We start from the raw sequence: 14,164 nt of genomic DNA, 5'->3' as shown, positions 1-14,164 counted from the left end.
ACAGACAGTGAGGGGGGAAAAAGAAAGCTTGCTGTTTTATTTGGTGTGTCTTAATTTCTGGTTTCAATTGTCCAAGTTTGGTATGATATAAATAAAATATGAAGTGGACGCTAATCATTGGCATATTTTGATCGATCAAAGCATAAACCTGTCAAGTTACAGAATAAAAGTTGAAGTCGGTTTTCTTTCCAACTTGGCTGGTTGGAATAAATAAAACTAAATGTTTAACGAGACTACTTTCTTTTAAATGTTTATGTTTCAACATCAAAAAGAAGCAAACAGAGTTATAAAAAATAACATTTATTTAACAAATACAAAACAGCGTTTGACTTTCACCTGGAAAAAAAACCAAAACAGCCAGAACAACAGATACACAATAAGATGGAACAAACAAAAAACCCATCCAATCTTTGAAATTCAATCACACATTTAAGTACCATTATGGTGTTCTCATAAAGTTACAAAAAGCAGATGTTGGGATAGAATCAAAAAAATATTTTGAAAATAAATGTTTAAAAATCACAAATGAATGACTGCTTAAAAAAAGGAAACCGCATTTGAAGCTGCACAGCGCCATCCTCAGCAGGCTGCTAACGTTTAGTGCAATATATACTGTATATATACATATATATATATATATATACAGTACAGACCAAAAGTTTGGACACACCTTTTAGTTCAATGAGTTTCCTTTATTTTCATGACTATTGACATTGTAGATTCACACTGAAGGCATCAAAACTGTGAATAACACATGTGGAAATATGCACTAAACAAAAAAGTGTAAAACAACTGAAAATACCCCTTATATTCTAGTTTCTTCAAAGTAGCAACCTTTTGCTGTGATTACTGCTTTGCACACACTCTGCATTTTCTTGATGAGCTTCAAGAGGTCGTCACCTGAAATGGTTTTCACTTCATAGGTCAACCTGCCCTGTCAGGTTAATAAGTGGGATTTCTTGCCTTATAAATAGTCATGAAAATAAAGAAAACCCATTGAATTAGAAGGTGTGTCCAAACTTTTGGTCTGTACTCTATATACACACACATCATTATTATTATTATAAACACTTTCAATGGAAATAAGAGATCTAAAACCAGATTCTTGTATAGAAATGGGACAATAAGAGAAATCTGGATGGATCTACCTCAACCTGAGTCAAAGTGCAAAGAACCAGCGTCGTCTTTCTGATGTATTCAAGTTACAATCTGATAAATTACATTTTTTTGTGCGTGTTCAAATCCATCTGAGCAAATATAAAAAACAACCAGGGATTGCCTATACAGTCAACCAATTAAACTAGGCCCTCTCTGCCAGATTCCAGCAAATCTGCACTGAAACACAGCTAGTGCTGCGGGATATTACGAGGAATTGGGGGCCCCACATCAAATACTGCTTATGTGCTCTTACAGCTTTGGGCCATATGTAAGTTAAATCATTGCTAATTTAATATGCAAAGTAATATGGGATTTGTCCATACTGGATCATTTGGGTGCGGTCAATGTTTAATTTGATCAAGTGGCGGCACTATCTCAATTCAAAAAAGCTCAACATAAAAGAAGAAAGACAAAAAAAACCATGAAAAAATCAGGCATAATGTAGACCAGACATGTGAAATGAATATTTTAAACTAAATTAAATTAAATGGACCGATAGAGTCTCAGTGATCCTGGTAAAAGTTTTACCCTGTTGTTTATCTCAATCATTGTTTCTTTGCAAAGAAACATTGAAACAGACCCAGTTTTTTTGTATTTTTTTTCTTAACAGATGAACTCCTTTTAAAACCACCATGTCAAAGTTAGGACTTTTATTTTTGGGAAGTCACACTCTCCGCCGGAACGTTGGAATCCGTCACAGGCGAAATACCTAGTCCTCTAAATTGCTGGAACATTTCGGTTATCTTACCTAAAATGAAAACACAATGTCAATGTCTGGCTGGCCAAACCTGAAAAAAGAAAGTTATAGTTTGGTTGAACATAAATAATGAATTACTAGATATTACAATTCACAGTTCAGTCCAATACAGATAGACAGGCATAAAATGTACTTAAAGGAACAGTGTTATGTATTTTCCAGACATATGGTGTCTCTTTTTATAGCACAATCAAGTAACTATGTTACCTTCAGGTGCTATACATTCCTAATATTACTAAAAAAACAAAAAAACAAAAGTAACATAAATCGATGCCTTGAAATTGGGCCACTGTCTCTTTAAGAAACTCCTGTTCTGTTTGAAACACCGCCTTCAGCAAGTCTTCACAACATAACTGCTTTATTAACCTTTTAACAGAGAATCACTGTTATGACATGTTGAAGGGGGAGTGTCAAAAAAATGGGAGCTTCTTAAAGAGACAGAAACCAATTTCCAAGTCTCCAGATACAACTTTGATGCATTGCCTAACTTTACCACTTCATTTCTAGAGGACTTCTGGCATGTTGTTTTAAATCACAAGTGCCTAACTTCATGATCCTTGTAAGCCTCTGAATTTTTCTCATTCAAAGTTTTGATTTTACAATGTTAAGACAATATATTTGTTTTAATATCATACATGTGTGCTTTTAGTCATGAAAAAATGATCCTTTTTTTAAACGGTTTTGGCATAAGAATATCCCAGTCTTTTTCTTGAAAACGTGCAAAATGAATCAAGAAATTAAGCGTTTTTGCAAAGATTTGCTCCTCCACGGGCACATAGTTTAGCTTCACATTAATTTAACGAACATGTTCGATCGAAAAAGTCAGAATGACTTTATAAAACCATAAAGAGATATTTGTCTAGTAAATAAGTAAAAATAATCTGGAATTAAACCAGGTCCTCCTCCGTGACCAGGTTTTTTTTTTCTCTTGGTGGTCAGCAGAGATTTTAAAGCAGAGTTTGTAGCATGTCTTGTTGAACTTGGACCCTCTTTATCCACAACCACTTTGCCACTGTAAGATTTTTGCGCTGGTTTGATGCAGACGCCAGGCGGGGCAAGAAGACCAGTTCTTCAGGTCCGTCCCCCAAAACAGAGGAAGCGTCAAACCCAAACCAAAGGTTTCGCTTGTTTTAGAGAACAAGCGACAAACAAAAGTAACATGCAACTCCAAAGGGAAATCCCCCAAACAGTTTCAGTTCAGAAAAGTCTCAGGCAGCATGTCCATCTGAAAAAGTTCTTTTTTTAAAGGGACTGACGATCCTGGTGACTGGATGAATAGTTCATTCTTTTAAATCACTATATAAACAATATTTACTATTAAAATATTACTATTATGAATATATCATACTATACATGTGTTTCAGAAGTGGAAATGTAAACAGAAATATGAAGATTCAAATATTTCATTTCAACAAATGAAGTCAAATTATTTTGCCAACCTCATTTTAGCAATCTCCTGCCTTACATGTTTTAGCCTTTCCTTATTCTGAGGAGAAACTCTTTAAGGATGTCATATTTAAACTCCCGGGATACACAAATTTAGAGACTAAAACAGAAAAGAGCCGCTTTAAAAAAAAGCACGAGGTTAAAACAAAATTTAAAAAAGAACTTGAGCTTTGTTAGGCAATCTTTTCTTTTTTTTTTTACTTTTAAGAAACTTTCTCACTAAACCAAAATGATTTGGATTTTTTTTTTTTGTTTCTCTTCTGTATCCATCCACTCATTTGGTAACACTGCAGTTCTGTTTCATCCCTTAATTTAAATCTGACCTTCTTCATTGGGGTATGAATGTTTTAATATGAAAATAAATTGAATGTTCAGGTTTTTCTTTTCTTCTTCCATTGGAATAGTTTTGTCTGCATGCTCAATCAGTGAGCGCATGCAAAGAAAGTGAATAATATGGACGTTTTTGTCTCACCTCTGAAATGGAAAAGTAAAATCACGCCGATCACAATCAGCAATGCAGTGAAGAATCCCCAAGCGAACATGTAATCACAATCCTGCTGGCGTCTGAATGTTGGCACTAGAAGAACAAAAAAGATCATAAAGCAGAGTAAAATATACCTAAAAGTACATGTTAAACAGAGAGGTATTTTCTATCCAAAGCTTAATTGAAAAAAAAAACCTTAACACGTTTGATTAAACTGTAAATAAGGTAACATGTTATTTATCACACACTTTACGTTTACAGAGATCTCAAATTGCTACAATTGATAAAATTTATATGTAAAAAAAAAACAAAAACCATAAAAAACATATTTAAACATTCAAATTGTAAAAAAAAACTGCAGCTTCTCCAGTTCAGACAGAAACCTTGAGCCAGAATCCGTTTCATAACTTTTGTTTTTGACCTCCGACCCCCCTGGGATTTACGCCTATGACTGCGGTCGCTGTTGTCATGTAAACGAGCCGTTTTGAGAAGCATGTGGAGATGTACTCAAAATATCAAACCCTGTGTTAACCTTTGAATTTAAATAAAGTCCTAAAAAAATAATAATAACAATAATAATAAAAAACTTGAAATTCTTGATTCAGTATCAAAAAATGAATTTGTCAACCTTGTTTTGTACAGTAAATCTACACATCTGGTTTCATACTGATTTCAAACCTCTTCTGGCTTTTTTTAAAAATTTTATTATTAAATGCCTTTAGGCTTTTTATAGTGAATTTCTCACATAAATTAAATGAAAGCTGACTTCTAAGCAAATGACAAAGAATATTTTCTGATCGCAGTTTATGCGGAGACAAATACATTTTTTAGATTAGATAGCATTTATTGTCATTGAACAGAATTCAACGAAATTTCCACTGCATTGCAGCTCCTGTGCAAAAGGTCAAATATATACAGTAAAAATAAGCAAACACACAATAATAATAATAACAATATATACAACTAAATTAACTAAAGGCACTCAACCATCCAAAGAAGTAGCAGCAGGTCCAATTATGGCAAAGTGCAGATAATGTGACAGTGCAAAGTGCAGAACAATATGGCTGTGTGGGGGTGGGGGATATGTATGTGTGACTGCGAGGTTATGATATGTGTGGGAGTGGGGGGCGGCAGGGAGTAATGGCTCTGACGGCTGTGGGGAAGAAACTGTTTCTCAGTCTATTTGTTGTAGTCCGTATATTCCTGTACCGCTTGCCTGATGGCAGCGGCACAAACAGTCTGTGGCCCGGGTGGCTGGAATCCATGGCTATGGATCCAGCTCTCTTCTTGACCCGGTCTGTGTAAATGGAGTCCAGGTCTTGGAGGGGGCATCCCACAATGCCTTGTGCTGTTCTCACCACCCGTGTCAGTTGTTTCCTCTCCAGTGCTGTGCAGCTACCATACCACACAGTCATGTTGAGGCAGAGGATGCTCTCGATCGTCGCCCTGTAAAAGTTCACGAGCAGCCGTGAGGAAAGTCCAGCCCGTCTCAGTTTCCTGAGGAAGAAGAGCCTTTGTTGTGCTTTCTTCACCAGGTGGGAGGTGTTTGTGTTCCAGGAGAGGTCCGACGTGATGTGGAGGCCCAGGAACTTGATGTTGTCCAGACGTTCCACCACTTCTCCATCTATGAGAAGGGGAGTGTGATCCGTCTTCCTGGACCTTCTGTAATCCACAATGACCTCCTTGGTCTTCCCTGTGTTCAGCACCAAGTTGTTGGTTGAACACCACTGAATCTCCTCTCTGTAGTGGGTCTCGTTGTTGTCTGAAATGAGACCCACTACTGTTGTGTCGTCCGCGTACTTCACGACTGTGTTGGTGGGGTGGATGGCCGCGCAGTCGTGTGTAAACCGGGTGAAGAGAGCTGGGCTGAGCACACAGCCCTGCGGAGTGCCTGTGTTGAGGACCAGTGGGGACGATGTTGAGCCACTTATTCTCACCACCATTTTAACTTAGAAACTGAGATATTTCTAAGTTAAAACTGTTTAACTTAACAGCAACTGTTTAGTTGGTCAGTTGCTGGATCAGAAACAGCAACTGACCAACTAAACAATGTTGAATGCGTTGGGTAGAGGGGATTACGTAGTAGTGACACCAAACCAAAAAGCGATGCGGCTTCATGTCATCTACATTGGTAGATTTAAACAAAGTCTTGTGATTATATCGTTGACCTGAACAACAGTTAAATTGGTGGATCTCAAACTAGGCATTAAAACCGGAACAGAAACGTTCTCCGTCCAGGTACAACAGTTTCTTCCTGTACCAAAGAAACGGTAGATGATAACCAACAAACTCACCTTTGATCTTTGAGACCAAAATGCTTGATGCCTTTTCCAATTCGCGCTTGACAATGCAGGTGAGATTTACAGTGTCTGGGGTTGTCAAGAAAAAGGCGATAAGCTCTGACGTGTCACTGGAAGAGTTGTTGCTGCAGTGATGACACGAAGGCTCGACCTCCCAGGAGAAGTTGATGCCAGTATCAGGAGAAGAACAGTTGAGCACCAATACACAGCCACTTTCGCTTTTTGTGAAATTTTGGTAAAGCTGTATGGTCGGTTTCTTGAGGCGTTCTGCAATTGTTATTGAATGAAAAAAAAAGTTGATTATTTTTCCCCAAATTGAACTCAACACCACACAAATCCAAAACGATGACATATAATGATGTAATGGTTATAGAAAAAAAAAATAAATTAAGGAAGTTTAGGATGATGTTAAAACAATATATATGTTTTTCATGACAAATTAAAATTTGCAACTTACCTTTCACTACTAGCTGGACCCGGTTTACTATGTTGTAATTTGAAGTGTTGAGGAGGTCCACATTGTACGTCATGGCGTCGCGTAACCTAAGATCCCGCATCGTTAAATCCCCTGTAGAAACACATAAAACATCGTAAGCGGAAATCAACATTTATTTGCATTTTGTCAGGAGACCATTTTCTTTTTACCTGTTGATATGTTGAGCGAGAGCCTCCCTTTGTATTCTGGACGACGTTCAGTGTTTATACCACCTGGGTGCCACGTTGCAATCCAGGTGTAGTTGCTTAATATTGACCAGTCAATTCTGGACAGAGTCCATGTTTTGAAGACTTTGGCTGGCAAGATAATGGTGTCACCTACATACCCTTCAACTTTGGTTGTGACGCCGGTTTCGCCAAGAACTTTAACCCGCAGCCCTGGAGGAATAAATTAAAAGGCATCAGTGTAATTGTTACGACCCCAAGGTCTGGGATCAGGGGTGGTAACATAAAGAAGTGTCCAGAGTAACAAGTGAGATTTAAAATGATTTATTACAAAAAAAAAGGGGGTGGGTTTTACAGACAAAAACACAGTACAAATTAAAGAGAGTTAAGTGAAACATAAGCAATTAAACAAAAACAGCCAAACAAATCAATCTAAAGTAAACTCAAAAACCAAAAGGAACAAAAAGGGAGCACCATGCCTCCCAAACACAAGCTTCTAAATCAAGATCAGAGTCAAACGGGGATAAGCAAAACAAAAATGGGTCAGCAGATTAAGGTTCTTCAAAACTGCCCAAAACAGTCAATTACAAGCATACGCATGCAAACAAATGTTAGGGGGGCCAACAGAACAAAATCTCTTCCTACAAGTTACCCCACGGGAGGAAATGTTATAGAGCGTTTTATAAGGAGCAGATAGTCCTCATCAGCATCTGATTGGCTGGGCCATCATCTGCTGAAGCCTGCTGTTCTTCTGCCGTCTCCCAGCAGCCAATCAGCAAGGTGTGCTCTCACAGCTGAACCTGCATAAACAAAAGAAGGACTGCAGAGCCGCAAGAGGCCAGGGGGCGTAACAGTAGTAGCTGTTGTGTCTCGCAGAGTTTAGACAGCCGCTAAAAATAATAGAAAAGTATTAAACGACACCCTAAGTACAGTCTTGAGTGACCTTTTCCATAAGAGTGACAAAAAAAAAAAATCTAATAAATTCTGCGTCTCATTTTTCAAAATAATATTGTAAATAAAAAAAACTGTTGTTTTTTTTTTTTAAGTTGGTCTAGTTTGTAATTTCTGTAATTCCAGTTGGTGAAGCAAAGCGCTCTCTCTTTGTTTGTCCTCAGGCGTATACCCAAATAAACAACATAGTACCAGTGAACTTTAACTACAGGGTTGAAAGCCAAACCTGTTCATACCTTGTTGTCAGGGTGACAATATGCATGGACAAGGCTTTTACATCAAAAGTGTTATGTTACTTCAGAATGGATCAGGTGACTTCTTCCACCCACACCAACTTCCGCCATGATGAATCCCTAAAAGTCCCTTTAAACTTTAATCAGCTGCTTTACTACTTGTGAAAATGAGAAGTTGAACAGGTGTACCTAGCACAGCAATCAGCAAGCCTAGATAATTATATAAAATACAGGTTAGGTCAGTAATATCCTTTTTCAAAAGAGTAGCTTTTCTACACTTGTGATCACAGCAGGTTGGATTTCTTGAGGGCAAGAGAAGGGCGAGAAGAGTTTCTGCATTTTGCTATATTATGGCTCAATCAAGTATCTACGTTCATTTAAAAGATATCTGGCTTCACAATTTGAAGCCTTGAAATTGGGTCTCTGTCTCTTTAAAATGCTCTTGCTGACACTCTGCCTTCAGCACGTCATCACAATGGTGTTCCTCCATTACGCCGTTTATCAGTCTGCTAGTCGGTCCATGTTCTGGACCACGATTCAACTTTACGGATTGCTCTTTGCATTTTAAAGTAAAATCCTTGTCCCGAAGAGTGCTCCTTTTACCTGTACCACAGAGGACAAGCCAAGGCAGTACAACTGTTATGTATGCTAATAATTATAAATTATTTTTGATAAAAAACAACTTTTTTCCTCATCTCTTTAAGTGCTTAAAGCTCCTGCGAATGGTACATGGACTGAACAGATATAGCATCTTTCCAGTCACTCTGACCACTGAAAGCCCTTTACGCTACACATTCATTACCTCCCTGAGGCAAGATTGTGTTACTTCAAATTGGATTAGGTGACTCCTTAGATCCATCCCAACATTTGCCCTTTCACAAGCCGCCTTCTCCCAGCAAATTACTAAGAAATGTGGTAGGAGCCCAGCTCAGGTTCTATCCTTAGATTGATGTTGAGATGTAATATCGACTGGAGTGGCATCCAGCGTGGCTTATTCTGCTGCAGCAGCTCATCTCCTTTAAGTTTCGATGTGTTGTGCCTTCGCAGTATCAGAACTTCCTGCCACCGGATCCTTCATTTTTTTTAACCACTGAATGTAACCAGATAAACCGTAGAATCACTCAGACGAACCACAATGCCATGTTCAAAGTCACTTAAATCAACTTCAGTTGTCCTTACAATGTCTAGATATTGCTACAATGTGATTATCTGGCTATTACTGTTAGCCATTTATTGTTCCTAATAGGCCAGTCAGTGAGAGCCTATTACTGGGGGTAGATGCTGTCTAGAGGTTTCAAAACTTACAGAAGTTGTCGGATTGGTACATGCTCTTTGAAGATGTCCAGTTTTGGTAAATGAAACAAGTGAGCGACTTCTTTTATCCAAGGGTAAATTGTTCTCACTTCTCTAATAAATAAAGTTCAAGGAGTGATTGTTTGTCCATAAAAAAAAAACTCATAAAGAGAAAGGTGCAGTTATTTCCTTAAAACACCAACGCAGCCAAAGAGAGGCAGCCAAGAGACCAGTAAATGACCAGTTCACCCTCACCAGCCACCAACACCACCACCATAAAGACCAGGCAGAGAGAGAGAGGAGGCTTACCAAAGCAACTGCATCTTGTTCTTTTAGCCAGAATCCACTTCTCAATGCTGTTGATGAGGGATGAAATGTTGTTGTTCCAGTATTCAACAGATTTGCCCATGTTGCTTATCTTGTCATTATTATGATAAACCAAAGCAACACACTTCATCTCCACTCATGTAAAGGGTAAGCTATGCAGGACGAACATTTCCATGACTGACAAAGAGGAATCAACTGGGAGAGTTTTAGCCATTGGAGCTTCTTTAGCACCTTGCAAGCCCCAAAATGTTCCTCACAGTGAGGTAATTTTCTTTTTCCTGATCAGAACCAGCCCCCCCCCATCTCCCTTATTTCTTTTCCCCTTTTCAACAGATACCATTTAAACATCCATCCATTTTATTACACCTTTATCCCTAGTGGGGTCGCAAGGGGTGCTGGAGCCTATCTCCAGTGGTCAACGGGCGAAACACAGAATCACTCTGGACAGGTCGCCAGTCCATCGCAGGGCAACCTTTCCTTTTAACCATCTATCCATCCTTGTTCCTAGTGGGGTCGGCAGGTGCTGGTGCCCATCTCCAGTGAACTTTTCGAGCGAGAGGAGGGGTACAACCAAGACAGGTCGCCAGTCTATCGCAGGGCGACCTTTTAACCAATGAAACCAAGACAGACACTGACCTTGGAACAAAGACTAACCCTTACAACATGGCACTCCTGTCAACATCATCAACATTTCCTTCACAATTTTAAGATTAGTGATGTGAATATCCAAGTGATTCTATGCACCTGGATTACGTTGTGTAAGTACAGTGTAACTCGACAGGCTATGATGCCGTTTCCAGCAACACTTTTTATTAGTATTCAATTGTTTGCATTTGCATCAATCTGCCTTTTTGGTGGAAGAATTGTAAGAAAGTGCAACCTGGTGGTTTAATCAAACAGCAAAAAGTTTAGATTCTTGAATCAATATGTTTCTAATCCATCACTTGAGGTTCAGCGAGAGTTTGTCCGATCGCTGACTCGTACGTTTTAATAAGAAGAACGTTTTTCACGCTCCGATGGTACAGGTTCTTAGCTTCGCTTTTTTTCTTAGTGAGGCTAAAATTCAAATACAAGAATAAACTCATAATATTGTGAGAAAAAAAAAATCCAATAATATTAAGAGTTGTATGACAATAAAGTCGAAATATTTGGAGTATGAAGCAGTAGCCTAATTTGATGAGAACTCTGACATGATAAATGATTCAAAATAAAAAAGAGAAATGTTTAGCAACTTGTGAAGTTATACTTTGGTGTCAAGATTACAAATAAGGAAATATCTAATCTATCTTAGCATAAAGTTATTATGGGGGCATGTGCTAAAAGACACATCCACGCATCATCTGAAAATAACCTGCTGTGACACTTACTGTTGAAGAGTTGCTAAATATATGCATGACATGCTTCCTGCATGGGTGTGTTTCATCTCTGGTAAAGGATGACAGCTCATGACAAATAGGATTCTTGAAACATCTCATTTACCGCTGTTATGCTATAGGATTTCAAATTAAGTCAGAGACTTAATTCAAAGTCTGTATGAATTCAAGTTATACAGACTTCAAATGAAGGGCTTATTACAGATACTAGAACATTTGCTTGTTTGTGTGTATAAAGGTGCTACATGTTTTTTAAAATTTTGTTGGAATTGCATGCAATTAACTCAAAGTAGTGCCCAATTCTGAAGTGGAATTTTTTTTTTTTTTAAAGCCTGAAAACTGTCTTACACACATGTATGCAACAAATGGCTACAAAGTATCGAGTCAGGAGAGTGAATACAAATGCATGCCACACTTTTCAGATTTTCGGGGCACAAGAAACTTTCAAAATCATGAGTTACTTCCTTTCCAGTTCACAGTAATTATCTGCTACTTGTTAGTTTGTGGCTTTGAATCCTAATAAAATGCATTGAAGTTTGTCACTTGATAAAACTGTACCCTGCCTCTCGCTCCAAACGTTCGCTGGCACCAGCACCCCTCCCGACCCCACTAGGTCAGGAGGTCAGGAGGGAGGATGGAAGGATGGACAAATGAAAAATTTCATTGGATTAATTTCGTTTGGCAGTCTGTAATTACAGATATCATTTGAATTGGAATGCTGAGTTTCTGTATTAAGAAAAAAGGGAAGGCTATCAGAATCAATTCCTAGTAAAAGGGAAATACACACTGCGACACATTCTGTTGTATCACTGGGCCTTGTGCAAAGTGTCAAACACATTTCCATGGATCAATCTTTTGAGAATTAACAAACAATATTTCCTATATCTTTTTCATGCTTATCATGAGAACTAGCCATCGAACCAACGACATGTTTTCATTTTTAAAACATCTGCACTTGAGATAAACACACTTAGCCCACACTAAATGCTTTCGTCAGGCATAGAAACCATAAGCTTGAAGTAAAACCCGACATTCCGGCTTCTGCGGGTCTTACTATTTGTCCCGAACCATCGTTTTATATTTGGCATTTTAAAACAGACATTATATTCTCAAAAACCCGAGCCTCGTTTCAGAAAGCAGGGTTAAGAAACACTGAGGTGGTGGCGCAGGGGGTTAGCACGCCCCACGTTTGGAGGCCTTCAGTCCTCGACGCGGACGTCGCGGGTTCGACTCCCGGTCCCGACGACCTTTGCCGCATGTCTTCCCCCCTGTCAGCCTACTGTAGAAAAAAAAATACGAGCCACTACTTCGAAGAAAAAAAAAAAAAAGAAACGCTGAGAAGAACACTGGGAGTAAACCTACCCAGCTCCAGAAGGTAACAGGCAACGTAAATGTCTACAACATTACAATTACTTACTTTCCGACAGTGGGTGGGCTCCTGTCTAAAAAGCTTGGTTTTAAAATAAAATGTCATGAATAAAAGTAACATACCAGAATAATTTCATACAACATCTTGTGGAAGTCGAACCAAAACAGAGTTTCTAACAGCGCCGCTCAACTAACGGGGACCTGCGCTGAATAATTTACGGAGATTATTTTCACCAGAAAACATGACCAGCCTCACTCGACAGAAAAATAAAACTTTTTTACGGGCTTTTCTGCCAATTTCCCCCGCGCCTGACCAGCTAAAAAGCTGGACAGACTCCAGAGTTTACGGCTCACAGAATGAGTTGTGGTGGCAACTTGACTCGAGGCAACCGCTGCGTGGCTTTATGACATGCAGCCGTTAGCCTAAGTACACACACACACACACACACACACACACACACACACACACACACACACACACACACACACACACACACACACACACACACACACACACACACACACACACAAACCCAACTCCTGACCTTACTATGACATTCACTAACCCCGCTCTCTGACAAGGGGCGCTGGTAATAATCACTTACCTTGAAACAACAGGAAAAGGACGATAAATCTCATTGCTGCAGCGCCAGACAATTGACATTGACGACTAGGAGTAGAATGAAGGCAACTTCCTTAACGGCGCGTGAGGACGCATCAACGCCCACGTGCTATAACCCACTGAAATTAAGTGTGTTAATCCAACACTTCACATGTCATACACCCATCCAGACATGTTGTTGAGTTCACGCTGCTGTTTTGTCAGGATTCCTCATGACACGTTCAGGTGATGTTGGAAATTCTCACACATCAGTCACAGGCTCGTCACCACGTCACATGTCACATGTCTTCTTTTTTTTTTTTTTAAAAAAAGCAACAACAAAAAAAACAGGTGACATTTAAAAATGTGATCATTTATTATAAACCGTTGGCATCAACTGGAAGCATAACAAGTACAAAAAATAGTTTCTGATAACAATGTCCTTCGAAGATATTAGCATTTTTAGCAGATGTAAAAGAGGCTAAAAAAAGTTGAAGGCAGGTGGCATTATACACTTTCAAGATGTACAGTAATGTAACTACACATATTTCACTATTTCCATGTATGGACAGATGTGTGAGAGGCCTGCAGTGACCTAAAGTAATATCCAACAGCTTATTACTCCTGACTACGAAACACTGAATCAACTATTTATTGATCAGTTAGCTTATTAAAACAAATCTTTCAGAGGCTTTTATAAGGTTTAAGCACCCTAAGTGTAATCCATATTTGAATTTGAGAGAGCTTGGCTTTGTTATCCAAATACCAAAGTAATACTAGAAAGCAAGTCGCAATACTGAAGTCTTGACATGTTGAGTTTAAACTGCTGTCATGAAACCAACAGCACCCACACACTTCCTCTTCTCTCAGCCCACTCCAATTGCTTTCGTCATACCTCGACTTCTACCGAGTAAGAAAGTCATTATTTCTCAATAGCTTGAAAATAACTAGTCTGTCAGGAAGTCAAAATGAAAATGCAACTTTTTGTTCCAATGCGTAATTTTTGTAAGTATCTTTTTTTTTTTTGAACAACTCAAAATGATTCCCCTGCAGTACCAATTATACTTCTGCTTTTGTCTTTGGGTTCAATTTTAACCCTAGAACAGGCGTCTCAAACTCCAGTCCTCGAGGGCCGCAGTCCTGCAGTTTTTAGATGTGCCACAGGTACAAAACACTGGAATGAAATGGCTTAATGACCTCCTCCTTGTGTAGA

The 14,164-nt window shown here is 38.8% G+C and overlaps 1 protein-coding gene across 1 annotated transcript; it reads right to left on the bottom strand.

Annotated features, from left to right (window-relative positions):
- Positions 1-997: 997 nt before the first annotated feature.
- LOC102218850 lies at positions 998-13,218 on the bottom strand. Its single transcript, XM_023346411.1, has 6 exons — positions 12,956-13,218; positions 6,791-7,018; positions 6,603-6,713; positions 6,140-6,412; positions 3,834-3,938; positions 998-1,906 (listed from the first exon to the last, which is right to left on the bottom strand). The coding sequence occupies exons 1-6, from the start codon at positions 12,987-12,989 to the stop codon at positions 1,809-1,811; spliced, it is 849 nt and encodes a 282-aa protein (XP_023202179.1). The 5' UTR covers positions 12,990-13,218; the 3' UTR covers positions 998-1,808.
- Between the last annotated feature and the right edge of the window lie 946 nt (positions 13,219-14,164).

Source organism: Xiphophorus maculatus, chromosome 14 (assembly GCF_002775205.1).
Source record: "Xiphophorus maculatus strain JP 163 A chromosome 14, X_maculatus-5.0-male, whole genome shotgun sequence".
Taxonomy (NCBI): domain Eukaryota; kingdom Metazoa; phylum Chordata; class Actinopteri; order Cyprinodontiformes; family Poeciliidae; genus Xiphophorus; species Xiphophorus maculatus.
Note: the sequence above shows the minus strand (reverse complement) of the source record. Positions and strands in the feature narration are given on the sequence as shown.